Source organism: Tachypleus tridentatus, chromosome 8, assembly GCF_004210375.1.
Source record: "Tachypleus tridentatus isolate NWPU-2018 chromosome 8, ASM421037v1, whole genome shotgun sequence".
NCBI classification, from domain to species: domain Eukaryota; kingdom Metazoa; phylum Arthropoda; class Merostomata; order Xiphosura; family Limulidae; genus Tachypleus; species Tachypleus tridentatus.
This window is the reverse complement of record NC_134832.1, coordinates 100,745,093-100,766,188: the sequence shown is the minus strand read 5'-3', so window position 1 is coordinate 100,766,188 and position 21,096 is coordinate 100,745,093. Positions and strand designations below refer to the sequence as shown.

At 31.8% G+C, this 21,096-nt stretch overlaps 1 protein-coding gene across 4 annotated transcripts in view; it reads right to left on the bottom strand.

Annotated features, from left to right (window-relative positions):
* Positions 1 to 1,401: 1,401 nt before the first annotated feature.
* LOC143223064 (uncharacterized) overlaps positions 1,402 to 21,096 on the bottom strand; it is a 46,851-nt gene continuing 27,156 nt past the window's right edge. For 2 of the 4 annotated variants that reach the window (XM_076450475.1, XM_076450476.1), the window contains exons 3-5: positions 11,915 to 12,088; positions 11,206 to 11,256; positions 1,402 to 10,055 (exon numbers count right to left, since the gene is read on the bottom strand). In XM_076450475.1, the coding sequence (XP_076306590.1) occupies positions 9,163 to 10,055; positions 11,206 to 11,256; positions 11,915 to 12,088 (1,118 nt within the window). In that variant the 3' untranslated portion in view covers positions 1,402 to 9,162. The remainder of the gene's footprint in view (positions 10,056 to 11,205; positions 11,257 to 11,914; positions 12,089 to 21,096) is intronic. The other 2 variants (XM_076450477.1, XM_076450478.1) reach the window with 1 other exon arrangement.

The following is a 21,096-nucleotide window of genomic DNA, read 5'->3' as shown; positions in this document are numbered from 1 at the left end:
GAATATCTATTTAAAAAAAACTTTCAGTAATTCCTCTGTTGTATTTGATGCTATTTGGATGATTATTTTACAAGTAATGTTAATCTACAAAACTGTGCCAATACACAATTCTTTGACAAAAACATTGTTCTGTCATAGTAACTGTTTAATGAAATGACTCTGAGTGAAAGCCACTTGAGACAAAAATTTTCTAGGATCAATTAAAATTATGGTAGAATTAAAGAAACATTTTAAACATTATGCCATTATTCAAGACATAGAGTAGTAGTTGTATTCTAAGATCATGTTTTGTAAAACGATAATTATTTTCTTTGATATCTCCAACACACTTAGATCCCTATAATGCTAAAGTACAAATAACCATACATATCCACTTTCAACATGGATTATGGCTATATCTCATAACCATAATAACCCTAGCTTCAATTTAACATGCTGTTTGGATATGCTCTATGCCTTTACAATTCACACATTGTAGACAGCCAACTTACTCTGCAGTATGAATATAACCCTATCTTCAGTTTACTATGCTGTATGCCTGTAAGATCCACACGTACACTGCACACAGCCGATTTACTATGCTGTATGGATATAACCCTGCCTATTTCAAGTAATGTTAAAATACTCTTTCCTCTTAATAAGATAAAATGAAGCTTCCTCAACATTTAAAAAGTATTACAGTTTCAATATGCAGTAATCAAAAACAGAGAGCAAATAATGTTTTATGCAATTTTTAGTGAGCAATATGTATATGTGTTTTCAATTGCATAAATGATACTTTTGTGTTGAGTATAAAGCAGCAACATCTGCATAAATCACTGTTGGAACCTGAACAACTATCATTTTTGGAGTAAAATATACCATATAGATTCTTACTATACCAGTTATTTCTACTTTGGCAAAATCAAATAATAAGACATAATAATTTTATTGTGAGATACACATTTCCTTTTAATAAATAATTTTTAATAAAATTACCACACAAACAGAACTCATCAAATGAATGGACTATCAGTACTTATTATGCATAATTGTGACGTTTTGAAAGGATTTCGTTACAATTACTTACTGTTATCATAACAGGGTTAATATAGCATAATTCTACAAGTTTAATCTCATTTCAGACAAATTTTGAATGTAAAGAATTTCAATATGGCTAACTAGTATCAAAGATTACAAGTCTAACTTAAGTCTTTCAAAGCAATATAACTAGTATATCATATATATATATATATATATATAGACAGACAGTAAACAAAAAGTGTATTCCACTTTTCCAAAAAAAATATCACCAAAACATCAAAGCAATTACAAGTGTAAAAGAATATCAAATATCAAACACATGTAAAAAAATATTATTACCAACAGCTTCACAAATATCATCAAACACAATTTTTAATGTCATTATCTTTATTATTTTGTACCAAAATTTATATAATTGTCATTCAAACATGTCTTGTGGAATTAACACTTGTGTATAAATTGCAGTCTGGCGAAAACAAAAAATCCTGTTTGTAAATTTCATTACCCGACAACAAACATCACTATCTAAGTTGTAATTCCTATTACACCCCTTCAATCTATGCTGTAAGCTAAGCCTAAACGTTAATAAATATTTCTCTATAGAGTATTTTAATATTTGGAAGATAGTGCATATACAGATGTATATATAAATAAATCTTGATTACACCAAATCAAAACTTCAGTAAATGTTATACATGCAAACCCATCTAAGAATAAATAACTGCAAAATAGCCCAAAATAAATTGAAATATCAATTTTCAAAATAAATAACATAATAAATTATTATTTTGAAAACTTCTGTTTTCACTCTAAATATATATAACTATGTGATTAAACCACTTGTGAATGTTATAACTTTGTATTCATATACACTTTATATAGATACACCTACACAAAACTGAAATTTAACTTATATTTTGAACAAAATATAAATGGATTGATAAAATTATTTTTATTTACTCTAAAAAGAACCTTATAAAACAATAAAAGAACAAATTGTCCCTTATTCATTATTATTTAGCACACATCCACATCATAATTTTTTGTGTAATATATTTCTGCATCATTTTATTTCTGGACTTCATGTAACAGGTTACTAATAGACATAGAGTAACAAGTAGTAATTATGCATATCACACAAAGAATTACTTACTAATACTAGCTATAAAAAGTCCTGGAGACACAAACCTCCTGAAATGACTGAACAATGTACAAACTTTTTCCAATGTCTGATACCATCAACAACCCACAAAAGGATGCACAAAACAGTAAAAGAGCTTTTCACAAAGCCTCTCTCAAAGCTTCATATTAACAATATTTTTCTATCTTGAGCTCATCCCTTTAACATACAACATGAAACAGTTACTCAAAACACAGGGTATCAAATTACATATAACAGATTATTCACATGTACAGGTAGAGGATAACTATTACAACAGCAAGCAACAAAAAATGATATCAAACAATAGGCTAAAAAAGTACAACCTCATGTTCCTTGAGTTTATTTTGCACTTTTGTATTAAAAAAGAACTGTAAGTCACATTAAGAATTCACAGAGCTTGAGCACCTTCTAATGGTTATCCATTGATCACAAGTGAAGTAAGAAACCTCAATAACTACTTTTTACTGACCAATGAATTTACCATACTCAACAAAAACAAACCCTTTAATAATTCAAAAATTAAAGAACAATAGATAATGGCAAAATCTTAATTTACTGAATTTAAACTTTTTCTATAAAGTACTATTAAAGAGGAGTGTTAATTTCTGTAAAACTTGTATCTTAAAAGTTTAGTATCTTGAAGTTTTGCTAAAATGTAAGAAAGACAAAATCACAAGTTTTCCTAAGACACTAGGAAACTTTCAAAAACATTGCAGAAAATAACATTCTTAAGTTCAAGACATCTAACAATAGATTTTTTTTTACATAAAGTACACTATTTTAAAGAAAAATACTGTTTCAGTGCTTTTAACCTTTGACTACATGAATGTGACCATCATTGTCACCCACATTAATACATTTTAATATTAGTTTATTCCCTTCTTTAAATCTCAACTGTTGACCTTAGTATTCTTACATTTTTTATGTCTTTAAACAGTGAACATTACTGACAAGAGAAAGAATGTTAAATTTCTATAGAATTACTGACAAGAAAAAGGTTAAACCTCTACAGCATTGCTGGCAAGTGAAGGAAGAAAAATCCCTATGATATTACTGGTAGGTTCAAAAAGTTTAAATCACATATAGAATTACTGATAAGAGAAACAATATGAAATCCCTACTGCAACAGTTATAGGCGAAACAAACTGAAACTCCACATTTAATAAAAGATGAAACACTGTTAAACCCCTAAACTAACAGCATTGATCTATAAAATAAGCAATAAAAATATTTAAGAAATCTGTTTCTATAAAATGACACTTTCTAAACAATGAATAAACAAAGATTAGTCTATCTTGAGAACTGTTCGCTGCACATTACAGGTCCAGTCGAGTTCTAACAGTAATTCAAAATTCCAAAAGATACTGAGACAACAGCTATAGAATTTTTACAATTTTTTTTCTTTTAAAAATAGATTTGTCATTTTTGACTTTTATAAGTAAAGATTAGTACCTAGCTCGAAGAGTGATAAGTTTCACTTTATCTCATTAATTTTTTAAAATCCTTAGTACATAATCAGTTACATAAACACAATCTAATTGATATTGTTTATTTGACAATAAACTCTTCACTTAATAAGATATGAAGGTAGAACGTTTTGCAGAAATAATTTTAATCTATGCACTGAAAAAAAAACACAGTCACTGCTCAAGAAAATGCACTGTAACATTAAAACACAGATAATTTAATTTTATACATAATCAGAAAACTGTCACTTAGTGATAATGTACCTTACACTAACCTTTTATTTTAGTTACTCATTATAAGATTATAAAAACAGTCTTCAAATGATTTTCCTTCCATTCACCTTTGATTTATTTAATGTCAGGAAAGGCAATAAATGTGCTTCAAATAGTTCTCAGCATGTGATCTTTAATTCATTTTACTGTGAAGTATATGTCTGCACAAGGTAGAGTGCCCAAAATATAATCTTCAGTACTAGTTTGCTTAAAGTTCATGATAAAGATAGTTTTGAAATGCATAAAGCAGAATATTTCACACATACAATTCAGCAAATACTTTTAACATTCTCTGCCAGAAAAAAAAAAAATTGTAATGTTGTGATGTCTTAAATACAGTTTTCAGCAGATAATTCTTATACTATTTGTGGTATCAGAAAGGTGTCACGAGACATGACATAATAAACATTTTCATTAGGTTTTCTATTAATTCGTTGGTAAGAAAGTGCCTTGGTAAAATGGATATGTCAAACAAATCTTTGAGCATTGCATTTTCGACTCATTCAGTGAATGAAATGTGTCACTACAGGGGGATATGTCATACATACATACTTTGGCAGGATAGTTTTAACTCATTCACTATTATAAGAATGTCATAACAGAATGTGATATGTAAAGCATAACTTCAAATCATTTTAGTTTCTACACAGTAATGCAGGACTGAAGCTATAACATGAAAATTATAGATTACTTATGAACATAAACACTATGTCTCATTCATGTAAATGTGATTTGTCATGTTTTAGAAAGTATTAAAAATAAATGAAAATGTTTAGTACTATACACCGAAACTGTTTCTTAAATTAAAAGAACCTTGTTAACCAAATAACTGGCAAAAAAAAATTAAAACAAGGATCATTCACATTCCCCAAAAAGAGACATCTTTTCCCTTTTGTCACAAAGCAGAAGTGAGTGGTAGAATGTTTTAAGCAAAAATAAAATTTTAGCTCTGTTATTCATACGAAAAATATGATTAAAAATTTTCATATATATGTTCATAGCAATGATTTATCTTTTACTTTTTGTCAGGAACATCTATACAAGCCCTGTCACAAATATCCATTTCAGAGGAGGTCTTTTGACCACTGTATTTACAAAGAATATCATAAGAAGAAATGTATTTGACAGAAATCTCAGACCACATTTCACACTATCTCCCCTCCCCCAATAAGTGATCTAAAGAAAATTGCATGGTACTTCATAGTTAGATATTGTTTAAATTGGGCAATATATTAAGTATCATCCTTTACAGTACTTTTACCAAAATTTAGGAATGCTGTTACAAATGTACAACTTGTAGCTCATCTAGACAGTAATGGCTAACTCATACCTTATCAATACCCTCAACAATAATAATTACAGCTAAACCACAGTACCACAATAAAGTTCACAAATTAAAAAGCAATGAAAGATAAACAGTTCAATAACATTTTCATCTAGATGAGAGGACTTAGCTAAAACTCTGCTCAACTCTTTCTGAGATTCTTTATTTTGACAAGTGTGTCTGAATTATTACAGCTGACATCAAATGAGATTTTTCAGCATAAAATTATTGTTCTAAAAAAATTCATATCCTCTTAATCTGGAGAAAAACTGTAACAACAGAGTTTAGAAACACAATACTTAATAGTACTGTAGGCTTTTATGCAATTCACATGTGAAATGTACGAATTCAATGAGAGTCATCTCAATATAACTAAATTAAAAGAATACATCTGTCTTATTCTACTAATATTACTGTTTATCTACATGAGCATGGGTATTTCAATTCAAATTATAAGTCTTCACATATATGTGTGTGTGTAGCATATCTGCAAGTTTAAGCTACAAACAGAGAGCTTATAATTATGTATCATTAGTTTGCTTCAAATAGAAGAAAGTTTTAATATTATATGTAGTTATGTTGAAGTATTACCAATCTGCATTTTTGTTTGTATTCTTGGAAAAATTCTAGATGTACAATTAAACTAGTGTTCAATGGCTTAGCTTACAATTTTCAACAAAGCATTCTCCAGCTTTGATATGTACAAAAAACATGAGCTGTTGATATACAAGCTTTTATAAGAGCAATATCATTAAAATAATCTACATATATTATAATCTAAGCTCTGAAAATTAATTTTTTAAAACAATGAATAAAATTCTCCAATTTCTCTTTTCACCTGAACTTAAGTATACACCTGAATCATGTACATAATTTATCCCTGCAGAAACTGATTTATACAAATATGTTTAATCATATGCATGTACCATTACAAAAAATAAACAAGTGTTACAGATAACACATACCCCAATATGTCAGTTGTTTTATTTCCCACAGGTAAACGGTATGCAAAGTGAAGAAGTCAATCTGATAACTCTTCATGAAAATGGATTAAACTATTAAAAGCTGAATGAACTTAAATTACTTGTACAGTAAAAACATGAAATTCATAATCAAATTGACATATTCAAATCCAGGTTGAATTCACAAGGGCAACGTTAGAAACTTTTCACAGTACCACCACATGTACTGGTTTCTAAAAAAATATAAGTCTGTGTCCATTCAGTACAAATACAGTAACAATGGAAATAATTCATTTTGAAAGATGTACTTGCAAATTTACTCACAGCATGAAAAACAAATTTCAAACTGGTATAAACTAATTTTTATGAGATAGTTTTGAAGAATCTATTTTAAGTCATTTTCCTTTCTCCTGTCAAGTATGTTAAATAAAGTACAGGAAGTTTTGCATAGATAAATGCAGCCTATGCTGCACAAGCATCAACAAATAGTTAAACATGTATTAAGCTTTGAAAAATTATTTTACTTTATTATCTTACTATGACAATTTTTGTGTCAGTTTCACTTTAATAAGTGATTATATTGATACTGAAATCTCTAAAAATTTTAAAACTGTGGTGATTAAAACTAGCAATATAGATATAGAAATATAAAAAGTAAAGGAAAACATTTGTAAATAAAGACATGTTTAATAACTTTCTTCGAAAATTATCCATTATTGGTCATCTTAAAAAGTACTTTTGGTTTCTGTTTCATATAAGCTAATAACTTAAAAAAAACAGTACTACATACATATATCAACCAGTCTTGAAGTTATAGTCTCATTTTCAAATCATACACCACAAAGTAAACAATATAAAGTAAAATGTATGCATATTAAACACCCATAAGCAGCATATACCTTAAAAAAAACATTTGCTGCTATTAACTTGTGAACCTGAATAGGCAGTAATTAGCTAGTCTTCACATCATAAGAAAAGTCTCACTACAATTATTCACACATAATAAGAAACAAAAAAGAAGCAACATATGGATTGAATGATGCTTACTAAAGGAAATTTAAAAGAATTTCAAACTTCTCAGATTTTTAACAACAGTAACATGCTCTTTTATGTGATGTATTTGGGCAAAACAATATCATAAACTATATTTCATATAATTATTACTCTTAACTTTTGGCACTCAGAGGAAGAATGGTATAATCACATACCAGTAGTTTAATCAAGCTTACTAACTTCTAAAAATATGAAAAGTTGCACTCTTCCCAATGATATAAACTCCACATGACAGTTCAAAACAATGAATAGTACAGTTTGGTCTTCTTTTCACAATTAAACTATTATTCCAATAAACACAACAAAAACAATTAACAATTTTGTAAAATCTTAGCCAAGTTGTCAACATGAAAATATACGAGACCAGTGATATGAGTCACATAAATACACGCATGCACAAATACACATAATTTCTATATACAACAGACACTGTTAAATTTTCAACAAGCACTAATAAATATAACCAGCATTCATATGATGTGACTTCTTGATGCTGCTACTGAAAAAATTCTCCTGACCTGAGATTTCTATCGAACTCCTGTATAATATGCATCATAAACTTTCTTAATTTGCTAATTAACAGAACCCTACTAGGCCTCAGATTGGATTCCAAAAGATTCTGTATACTACACAATGGGTGTTAGTATTAGTTCCCATGAAGAGAAACTTTCCAGACCTGAGGCTCCACTCTGAATGATTCTGTATTTGTACAAGACAAGGGAAGACTATAGCTAGGATGCCACAAGGTTCCCCAATAAATTGCATGGACTACATGTGCAACACGATAGTAAACATCAAATGTGTAATAATAATAATTAATTAATAAAAAGGCTGCCATTTTAAATTCACACAAACAGCAAAACAGACACCTATGGAATAATAATGTACCTAATGCTTGAAATGTGTGGACCTTATAGTAAATGCATTTGAACCTGTAAAACATGTACATGTTTGTATCAGACACTATGTAAAAGGGATATCTATAATACTAATGGTAAAATCTTTCTGCTTGACAATTCACTAATACATCAACTCCTTTAGTCAGGTGTTTAGTTAAATTATTGGTACAGTAAAACTTCAGGACTTTCAATAAAAGATACACATATTCTCTGTAAGCCATAGTGACTCATTCAGTATGAATGACTTAAACAACAAAACAAAACAAAGCATGACGGGAAGGCAATGGCAATCCTAGTGTCATGGCAGTGTTCATATAGTATGTATGTACATATGAAATGCACTTTTCTGGCCATGGAGTACCAAAAGGTGTTGTTACTATTACTGTAAGGTCCCTGAAGTGTTCAGACATCTTTCTTAATCACTCCTGTAATCTTTTCCAAAATATCACCAAGAAAAAACATTCTGACTTATCTTGATTCAGTCTAAAAGTTAAATGAAGAGATCATAAAATTTGAAAGAAAAGATTATTTAAAAATACAGTAACTAAAATGGTTGTGAATTAAGCTAATAATTTCATAAAAAAATAAACATTATGTTAGTTTACAAAGTATAATTATATAAGCAAAACAACTTTGAGTTGAGTACAAAATTAAAATAAACTGGAACCTTTGAAAGTAGCTAGTGGAAGCATGTCTGATAAACAGACATAAATTACAGCTTATGTGGAAAGGAATGAGAAAAACTGAAGCATCTAATCTTTCAATATCTGTCCTTAAATCTTCAAAGTTGTGACTGAATGCCACCACACAAGATCTCATTGTAGATGGTGACTAACAAACTATATCTTTTCTTCTGTACATCTCAGTTTTATATAGAACAACAGTATACTGGGTTCTGGGCAGCTTCTAAGTTAAGAAAAAGCACCATATTGCACCTCAGGGACAAGGACCATGACCCTTACAAGAAAATTTCTACAACTAATCCTAATAATGACTTCCATCAAAAGTACCCTGGATGTTCCATTATACCATAGTACTGTCCATTGTAAATCACTCCAATCTCCCTAAGCACTTCTCCTCTAATGGTAGCCTTGATTGTCCAATTGTGTATTTCAGCACTCTCCTTTTCCCTCTCAAGTTTTTGAACTTCTACTATTTTTGAACTCAATCGATCTAGAATCACACCAATATCTCTTATGTTAAGATGTCTATTTTGCTCTAAGGAAAGCTGATCAGTCAGAAGGAGGTAGTGTTCAGATAACTGTTCTTCTTCATTGGTTGTATTCTCAGTGTCTGATTCTGATTCATCCCGTCCAGGACTTTTAACCTCCTGAGTTTCATCAAGAAAGCGCACATGTCCTTTGGCTCCTCCTTTCTTATGCAAACTTACACCACTTGGGCCAGCTGCAGCAGCAGCCCCTTCTGGCATCTCCTGAATGGGCGAGGTAGCAACAGACTTATTCAATATAATTTGAGCACCTTCTTCATGTAGGGCAGAGCAATGGAAGTCACAAAGTGAATGATCATGATCAGGACTAGCTCCATGTTCTACATGTGTTTTCTTTGGCAACATACGCATGGCAGACTTTAGTCCCAAATCTTCTAGGGTAAACCTGGTAGGAGGTCCAGCTGAACTAGGCATATCTTTAAAAGTGGCAGTGGCTTGGTCCACAGTTTGAACCTCTTGAGATGTGACTTCCACCCTCCACACTGGTTCACGTCTGCCATGGTAGCGGCCTTTCCTCTCTGACAAACCCCGGAAGTCTCGTTGATCCCAATGAAGAACAACTGTGACTTGTCCCTTATTGTCCATGATTTTCCACGAAGGTTGTCGGTCCACCAATTCAAGGCTGTTTATAGCCTCACATACGATCTGAGGAATGGCTCTTATAGCTGTGATGGAGAAATGAAAGTAATACAGACAGATATCTTTAACTATATTAATTGTGTAGAACAAGTTATTCCTCATATAATTTTAATTTCTTAGAATAAGCCATGTTTTAAGTAGTTTAATTAATACAGAATAGACCCTTCTTCATTTACTTTAACTTCTACTAAACAAGTTCTTCATGTAGCTTAATATAAAATAACCTTTTTCATGCACATTCACTTCTACAGAACAAGACTTTCAGGTATTCATAACCTATACACAACATCCTTCATACCCTTCAGCAGATCATATCCTGCTTCATGCAGTTTCATTTTACATGGATCAATCAGTTTCTTAGAGGAGTTTATATTCTACAGAAATACCTTAAAGCTAAGAAATATGAAATAGCATAAAAAATCTACATATACTCATCCTGTTATGAAACTTTAGCTTAAACAAAAGAAAAACACAGGTAAAAAAGTAATCTTTAAAAGTCCCTACAAATGATACAAAAGCTCTATAAAACACACTATACATTCAAGACTCAGTGATCAACAAAACAGGTAGAAATAAATAATTCTATAAATATTACACAAAAATGTTGAATAGTTAAAAAATATTAAATGTAGCTTAAACCATGTAGTCTGGATTAAAGGCAATTGAATCATTTTTTCTTTGTCTATACTGAAATAATACTTCAAACAGGGTGTTTATAATTCTTTTAAAAACAAATCAAATGTACAAAGTGTATAATCTAATAGCATATTTTTTTATTGTTTTTCTCAGAACCAATACATGTATTTTTAACAGCAGTGCATGCAACCTATCATGTTTTCTCTCCTTAAAATAGAAAACTGAAATTCTTCTGAACAGTTAAACATAAATGTTAAAATCCAGAATTTGAATTACTGTATAGCTTATAACCGTGTTAGCACTAGATCATGTATTAAATGTTACAAAAATTTCCCCAGTCGTGTAATTTTTTAAATATTTAGACAGACTTTGAAAAATCCAAAATAAAAAACAACAAGCAGTAGATCCTCAGGTTTATAAAACAATACTGATTATAGATTACTTATACACTAGCTAATAGTGGAAGAATTTCAGTTAGAATATTTAACTTATAAATTATGAATGTTGCATCACTTATGAGAGACACACACCTCTTCTAACCTTTTATCATCCATGGAAAGGTTGTTTTTTTTCCCCGTAGCAATGCCTTGACTACAACAAACCAAGCAACAAGGCACTTAAATGGTATGCGAGACATTTGGCATATATGCACACACGCACACACACACACATATATACACAGATTAATATAATGTCTAATATGCATAAATATACAAGTGAACATGAAAAAGTACATAAAGAGTTCAGAATATTTTGAATTTCACTAAGTCTCTGCTAGCTGCATATCACTGTAACCAACCAGAAAGACAGTAGTTCTGTTTATTACATAAAAGAATAAGGACTGATAATCAGTTTACACACATATACTGATTTTACTGGATGCATTATCTAATATTTTCACAAAAACCCTCTTTGAAACAGACAAAAAAAGATCACAAAAACAACATCCTGTCTACAATTTTTTTTTCATAAGAAGTTTCATCAACATAATAATAGAAAACCATGGTGATAACAATATCCTAGTACTCAAGAAACATTATAAAAATGGGCAACATAATAATAGGAATCTGGAGAAATAAAGATTAAGCTGTAAGAAAATGTTCATAAATTTGTACAAAAATTTATTCAACCAAAATTTTTTTCAGTCAAAAATGCTAACACTCCATATCTTATTCCAGATTTCTTTAATACAACTACAGTGCGAGATATTTTGTAATGACAAATTTTATACAAATGTAATATATCTTACCAGCTCTGAGAGTTTCAACACTAGGTGGTAGCCAATGTTCATTCGGACGGAGCAGCAAAAAAACTGTGTCCCTATCCACTGTCTGAAAATAAGTTTCATCTTCTACTTCTGTACCATCACATTCTAATACCACTCTTAACTGAATGTGGGGAGGATATCCTAGTTTCTCTCCACCTTAGAGAGTTGTAACAGATCAATGAAAAATATGACACATATACCTCTAAATTATAATGTAATCAAAATAACTGTCAACAATTACACTAAACCCATATAAGAGAGCATCTGACACTTCAACAATTTTGTAAAAACAAAAAAAAAACATATGGAAGCAACACTATAGTCATTTGTTTGGAAACGATGAATACTAAACACGCCTTGTATACTTGAGTGGCGCCACCTACTAGAAAATTGTAAACACAAAAGTGTTTATGTATTGTGTAGAGAAGTTTTGTAAAACAATATCCATTGCATATTTATTTAATGAAATTGAGGTAAAAGTGACCCTTGAAGAACTCTGAAATATTTTACTTCACTGTATGGGGATACTTTACATGAACAAGTGTTTACAAAAATGCAAACTAATTGCTTGAATTTATATAACAAAAGTACAACTGATAATTCAAGCTCAACAGCTTAATTTTAAAGTAAAATTAAACTAATTAAAATCAAAGGTATATTCGTATAATATCAAATGTAAAACTTCAGAAAATAAAACAACAAAGGAAAACAAATCTGAATTTTAATATCACAGTACTAATAATTTTTACAGTAACTACTGTGCTTCACCTAAATAAATAAAAAAGTAAATAAAAATTATAATATTGAAATATTCAAATAAAGTGTGAATTAAAGCAACAGCAATTTATTTGCAACTTTGCACAAAATAAATTGTCAGTAATAATACCAGTCATCTGATTCTGATATAATCTCAATCTGTTGATGGAAGACAAATTTATAAGAAATAAGAAAGTTGCATTTATAACTGACTAAGATTTTAAAACTTCAAACAGATACTTTACTGATGGTAAATATAATTATACTGTGATGTAACTAATGTAGCTTTTGGTTCTTAATTGAAATTCCAAAGTTATCTGTAGGTACAAATGTATGAAATTTTTCTATGTTGAAAAACAAAACATGATCTTTGTAAAAATATTTCTCTGAGCTTGTTCATAGAGATCAGCTGCAAACACATTATGGATGTATTTTTAAAGCAGGATCTTATTCACAGCATTTCTTTAGATAAAGGTATTTATTTAGGTTTCAGACAAGTGGAAATGAGCAAATCATAGTTTGTTCCAAATTTCAAGTATACTACAACTTGTCTTAAGTGAATGTGTCTAAGATGTCCATGCAAATTACTTTTAAGATATTAGCTAATAGCAATGATGATCACAGTCCCTGTACAAAAAAAAAAAAAAAAAAAAAAAACCAGTGATATTATCAGTTAATTTGTTGCTAAAGTTATAATGCAAAATTATCTGGTTTTGTTAACTGTGCAAGAAGTCTTCACATACATGTAAATACTATACCTTACTGTACAAAAATTGTTCTGATAATAAAAACAAAAATATGTACATTACACAAGGGAGTTGTCTCTAGCAATTTCCTGACCACACACAGGGAAAACATTATTACTATACTATGAACATCAAAAAGTAATTCCCCACAAACCAAACATAGTGTAACCATATTACAATATTTTGAATGAAAATGCAGGTGTAAACATTAGTGCATTTCACTTCATGGGATAGACAAAAATGCAAACAAAAAAAATACATTCCAACTTTTCAATTATCTTACACTTCCATTCATATCACTAAACTTATCCAAGTCTTTGGGAAGGCAAAGTAGCCTAGCTGCTTTTCTGTAACACACACAAAAAACAGTTGTAGGACTAACATTGCCCTTACTGAAAATACCCTAATTTAATTAAATTGCAAAGCAATTTTTAACTTAGTCTTAAGTGTATGTCTAGTGAGCAAAATTGCAAGATGAAGAAACTTTTCACAACAACATCCTGCACTGCAAAACAAGATACATCTATTTGCTCTTTTAAACACTTGTGTGAACTACGAGCTATCAACAGAGTTGAATTTGGTCAAATGTACATAAACAATAAAGAAGCCATTGATTTTATTTCATTGATTTATAAGGTGGCAGTAGAAGAATCAGTATATGATGTAAACAGTTCTGAATTTTTTCCATATTAATTGATGGTTCTACACAGAACAAAAAAATAATGTGTTCATCTTTTGACTGATAATAAACTCACACTTTCTTTAAGATGGTAAATGTTGTACTAAAGCAATAAAGAAGTAGCTAACAGAATTTATCGAGAATACTAGTGTATAGCCCATTAAAAATAATGGGGAAAGTATTATTACCTCTGTCCCATAGTACACTTTAATGTCACATTTCATATCTAAAATAAACAAATTTTGTAAAATCAAGCTTGTCCAAAAGGTAGAAAATTGTAGTCAAGTATCAGTAAATTCTTTATAAGACAATCAAAATTAAGTTACTTTATGAAAGGAATTTGTGTTTTATTCATAGAATAATTATTGGTAAAAGTAGTGATATTAACAACAAATATATACAGAAGTCAGTGCATTTGGCAACACTATGTTCCAACAGTGACTTTTAAATCATGTTGCTAGTTAAACCTGGAAAAATATTTGTTGATTTCTTAATTTAGTCTCTATTACTTAATAAAGTTTGTCTTTTACCAAAAATGTTGGTGATATAACAGAACCTAGCTTAATTCAGAAATACTTTAAGTTTAGAACTGAATTGGTATTTTTACTTTCATGATGAATTTTATGCACTTGGCCATAGGCTAGCTGATCTCATACTACTTCTTTACATTAGGCTCACTATATTCAAGGCTGCATTAAGGTAGTTTGAAGCCCTGGCACACATTTTTTTCAGACACCTTGAATAAGATTTTTCTGAGGCCAACTCCCATTGCAATTTATAACCAATAGATAGCTTAGATCTCAACTGACTGTCACATGTTTTATACCTTACGACACCACAGATAATTGATAACTTAACTGAAGAGAATACCTTTTCCCCCTACAACGTAGTGTAAACTAATGTTGAATTGCTAACTGCTCAAGTCATGTGAACAAACAGCCAAATAATTTCATACAGAAAGACCAGTTTCTCAGCTATTCATATGAAATTGTGTTATTTCCTGCATTATTTACTTGAAAAATTATTTTGTGGATTAGTAGAATTTATATAAGGTAGTAAGACTAACACAGAAAGACAATCAATGGCAAGAAAAAAAAAAGACTATCCATATGAATGACATTTTTTTTTTCTTATCTATTCTTACTTATCATTATTAACATAATTGTAAATGTAAAACTTCAAAACTTTCAGGCTATATAAGGTTATATCAGGTAACGTAAATAAATATCATTATAATAAAATATTTCTGTGAGGTACATTTGCTAAGACTAGCAGTTCATGAACAACACAACCTTTAGGTAATTTCTTAGTGTAACATTTACTTCTGGTTAACATATTTTGACATTTCTTATGATGTACATTTTAAAATTTTCATAGTCATGAAGGTAATAAAGCAAGAAAATTTAATTACAAATAGTTGAATAAGGTTAAGAAGTTATAAACTATTTAGTATAAAGAAATAGTTTCCTGCTATAACTTGAAGTAATTCTAGAAAGAAAACAAGGGGTAATTTTTAAAGTCAGTCAAATTGCTTCAGTCTGTATTGGGTAAGAATAGAACAAGTAACAGATAATATATGAATATTTATTGAAAGAAAAGAGAGAGTGAGTTAAACTGATGGTCCAGACCATCAGTTAGGGTTCCTCACCACTTGAGTTCCTGGTATAACTGCATTATTGTTAATGCAGTCCTCACTACAATATAAGACATGACAGCACCCTTGCACTCCCTGCCACTAAAATCTTAATGTGTAGATAATAAAACTATTCTTTCTAGAAAAATTGCACTTTGGCTTTTTGACTCATCAATTCTCAAGAATTTAAGTGTGATGTGACAAACACACTGGCTTTTATACAGGTCAGATTGTGATCCAGGTATGGCAGAAAAAGCTTGTTAGATTTTGGTCAGACAGAGCAAATGTCACCTGTGCTTGTCAAACCACATCTTGTACTTATCAAAGTTTGAAAACCTTTATGGATTGGTAAGTACTTTCAGAAGGTAAACTTAAAAGCTGCTCACTACGAAATTCCCACACTAGTATAGTTAAAATAAATTATGGCACTTCATCTCTATATAATACTTAAGAGTTACACATATTTTTGAAACCAAACCTGAATTTCACTGGCTTTTGCTCCTCTAACTGATTGAATGAATATAAATAGTGAAATTTCCTATACATTAAAGATTCTTTCAGATCAAGGTTGTTCACATTATATGCAAATACAAACCCTTTCTATATTGGAGAGACATAATTTACTTTCATGCTTTCTTTCTTACAGTGGGAATATAAGCCAAACAGTATGAAAATTAGAACTTCCTAAAAATATCAGTTTTGCCTCATAAATTTTTTTTTGAAATTTCTAAATTTTGTATTTGTTTTTAAAAAAGTATTAGCAACACTTCTTTCTATTTTATATATCTAATCAGTTTCAACTTGATTGATTTTCTATAATGCATTTTGCTGACTGCAATTGCCATTATTCCAGCTACAAATCACACATGCACAAACTTACATACTCAGCAATGACCTAGGTCACAAAAACAAAGTGAAGAGTCCAGAAAAATATTCACACCAGGAACAGTGCAAAGGGTGAAAATGAGACCTTAATTATTTAAACTAAGGAATGGCAACTATGCCCTTCTACTTTGCCCATGAAATCCAAGGGTGATTATGGTCCAGAACAGATATATTTCAGAAGCAAATATATTGCAAAGAATAACCTATAAGCAATCTTGCAGAACACCCTATCTCTAGCACATTACAAAACAGTGTGGGTTTAATAGTCAAGGAAGGAAAGAAAATTAATGTGGCCTTTCGGTGCAAGTTCATGTATCAAAATAACTGATGCATACCTGGCTAGATATGACTCAAACAGGAGGATCCAGGTCCAAACATGTGATAGGCCCCTGAAAAAGATAAAGGAAAAAAGGAAACCTACCCAGTTATATTTACACTAAAGAACGGCAACAGGTGGAAGATAATAACCTAATGAGGAAGAAGCAACAACACAGTAGAGATAGTGAAACTGCAATATGTGGAGTGGTCCACATATCTACTTGAAGAGTTTTCTCCCATAGATGATGTAGATGAAATGTCAAGGAAAGAGTGAAGTGCTAAATCTGACAGAAAAACATCTGTAATAACTGACAAGGAAGAATAAGCTAATCAAATTAAAAGCTGAACCCAAATGGTAGGGATGGAAGAAGATAAATCACAAACAGAAGATAGCTGCCAAGGGATGAACAGATGGGCTAGTTATAATGGAAGGATTGGTTGGTTGGTTTGGCATTTTATGGAGCAAGGCAATTAGACTATCTGTGCCAAACATCTGATTAAAAGTTAAAGTAAAATTATTAACATTCATAAAAGGAAATTAAGATAAAACAAAACAAAGTTTAATTTTTGAATTAAAAATACAAATTGCATTAAATCCAACCTTTACATCTAGTCTACAGCAGTAAGAGAAAACTACAGTAATACAAGTTATAATGAACTTTCTGTAGCGTAACAGTAATTATCATAACTCAACAGAATGACTAACGGGAAGTTCAAAAGTCAGCATCAGTCACCTCAAGTTGGCCTTTCCAGTCCTGGTTGAATTATTTGAAGTTATGGTCCTTTTCAGTCAGCAAGGTAATACCCATTTTAAAAGACTTGTTGCAAAATTTTAATTATTATAACTTGCCAGGATGACTAGTGGGTAGTTCATACATCAGTGTTAGACACCTGAAGTTGGCCTTTCCAGTCCTGGTTTTAAGTTATTTGATGTTATGGCCATTTTCTAATTTCAAATCGAACTAGATGTACTTTGATCCTTAAAAGGGAATCACATTAAAAAAAAGGCTAATATATAAATTAATGAACTTAAATAGCATTAAAAAAATTAATGGCCTTTGAAAAACTAAAAATATTTGTAATGTGGACAGTGTCACCATCATCAATAACACTGTCTAACGTGACAAATATAATTTGGGAAAAAACGTTTAAAATGGTGCTGTCCTTGAGAGTCGTAAAGACGGCAAGACAGTAAAATGTGCCTTATTGTGACCTCAGTGTTACACAGACAACACATTGGTGCATCAGTCCTAGATAAAAAAAAATGGGTTAAAAACTGTGACCAATGTGTAGTACAGTTAGGACATCTTCCTCTTTCCAATCCGAACAGAAGGAAGACGGCCAAAGTCCAGTAGAGGGTTTCATTTGGAAATGCATGGAGCCAAGCCTTGAATACAAGGCCACAGTCCATGTATGGAACAGGCACAGTAGTGATAGTGCCAGAATAGGCAGATTTAGCTGCAGTGTCAGTAAGTCCTTTTCCACAAATACCTTGTATCCAGAAAAACTGAATAGAAACAGATATTAAAGAGAAATGGGCCAGTCAGTTTTGAATATCAGTGAGAACATGGTGTGAACTAACATGAAGCAATACCAGGGCCAGTAGAGAACTAAGCAAGTCAGTATAAATAGTGCAATTTGAGTACTGCTTAGTTTCTATGTGATTCAAGGCAAGAGAAATGGCATACAGTTCAGCAGTGAACACAGAAACTGTAGAAGGGATTCTGCATACAACCATGAACCACAACAAACCATGGCAGAGCCCACACAGTCACCTAATTTTGACCCATCCATATAAATAGGAATGGAAGGATGGTTCAGTGATGTCGAGAAGGATGGTTCGAAAGATGTTCAGCAAATAACAGAAAATACTTCCAATCGGGAGCATCTGCTTTTCTCAGATGACTTAAAGATCACATTTGGGGCCTGTAATAAGCCATGGTGGAATGGGCTAACCAGTGGATCCAGCAATGCTACCCAAGGACAGACCAAATTCATCCAACTGCACCTGGATATGAAGGCCAAAAGGAGCAATGGCAGATTGTCTGTTCTGAAAAAGTATGGCCCACCAAGGAAGGAAAACAACCCCAGGCACGATGTAGTAAGGATTGAAGTTTTGAACCATACAGTAAAGACAGTTGCAAATGGCAGAGGTATAGAGGAGGTTCATGAGACTCTGTGTATAAGCTTTGAACTGGGGAAGCACAGAAAGCCCCAGTGCAGAGCCAAAATCCCTGATGATGAACAGGGTCCAGCATCTTCAAGGGTGAGATCCTGGCAGAGCCATAGACCAGTGATCCATAGTCTAATTTCCATTGAATAAGAGTACGATATATTTTTAGCATAGAACATTGATCCGTTCACCAAGTCGTGGAAGAGAGAACACGAAGGATGTTCAGTGCTCTTGTACATTTGACTTGTAGCTACTTGATGTGTGGTATAAAGGTCATCTTATGGTCAAAGGTAAACCCCAATAACTTTGTCTCAGGAGCCACAGGTAGCACAACTTAAACGATACGGAGTTCAGGATCAGAGTGAATTCCTCATTGGCAAGAAAAATGCATGCACCTGGTTTTAGAGAGAGAAAAGTTAAAACTGTTTGCTGTGGTCCACTTCATTAAACAACTGAGAGCAGTCTGTAGCTGCCACTCAATATACTTCATGTTCAATGACTAACATCAGATGTGAAAGTTGTCAACATAGACTCCATTTGCAACAGTAAAAGGGAGTTGTTCAGTGATGGCAGTAATCTTTAACTGAAAAGTGTGAACACTCAAAACACAGCCCTGAGGGATTCCAAGTTCCTGTAGAAAAGAATGAGAAAGTGTCAAACCCACAGAAACATGGAATCACCTGTCCATTAAAAAACTTTTAATAAAAATAGTCAAATGGCCACATAACCCATATAAATGGCGGTCTCGCAAAATGCCATACCTCCATGTTATAACATAAGACTTCTCAATGTCAAAAAACATTGGTACAAGATGTTGTCATCTGAGAAAGGCTTCTCTAATTGACATTTCAAGTTGAATCAGGTGGTCCATGGTGAAGCCCTGTTATCGGAACACACACTGGGTGGGTGAGAGGAGGTTGTTTGATTCAAGAAACCAAACAAGATGAGCATTAACCATACTTTCTGAGGTCTTACAAAGACAGCTCATCAAAACAACTGGATGATAGTTTGAAAGAATCTTGGGATCCTTCCCAGAATCAGAGAAAGGTAGGACAACTGCCTGGCATCAAGTATCAGGAAAAACATTCTCCTGCTGGATCTGAACAAACAGTGATGGTATGACCCAAGGAAACACGGATGGCTACGACCTCCAAGAGTGGGTTGAGTGGCAAAGACAGGGTGAGGACGTGTACGAATGATCATTTTGCATCTTGGGGTGGGAGATGAAGATGTACCTGAGGAAATGCCTATACTCGGAACTAAAGAAAGTGGATCTTGGGGTTTACTGGAATGTATGTTAGAGACAGAGATGGAAGTTGACATTTATTCATCAACTTTTTTAACCATGGAGATCAAAAGGCTTTTACTTTGGTTTGAGAATGATTCTTTTGGAAGCACAGAGAAATGTCTGCACTCCCACTGTGATAGTGGAATGAAGTACAACAGCACACATACGAGATGAAGTGGTGGATAGCAACTTTTAGCGTTAGGGTAAATACTGTTTTGAATCGTCTTCAAATGCTCCATCTCTTTTCCTTCCAACCACTTAGGGTATGAATGAAAGAATAATGGGTGAGAAACATTGCAATTAATGCAATGAGGGTCTGTTTCACACTCACAGGCATTGTGGTCATTGCCACCACAACAAGCACACATCAAGGAAGGACAACAAGATGTCTTCAAGTGACCGAACTGCTTATACTGGTAATATCTGAGAAGGTTTGGAATGTATAGCCATACCTTGCAATTAAGATAACCTGCCTTGATGGTGGCAGGTGGATGCAGTGATGTAAATGTTAGAATGAGGACATTTGTCAGCATTATAATTCCATCTTTGCAAATGGAGATATGCCTCACTGCAGAAACTCCTTGAGTGGAAAAACCAGCAAAAATTTCTGACTCAGAAATGTTATTCAAATCCCTCTCAACAATAACTACTCATGACAAATTCAAAGTAGCATGAGGATTAACTTC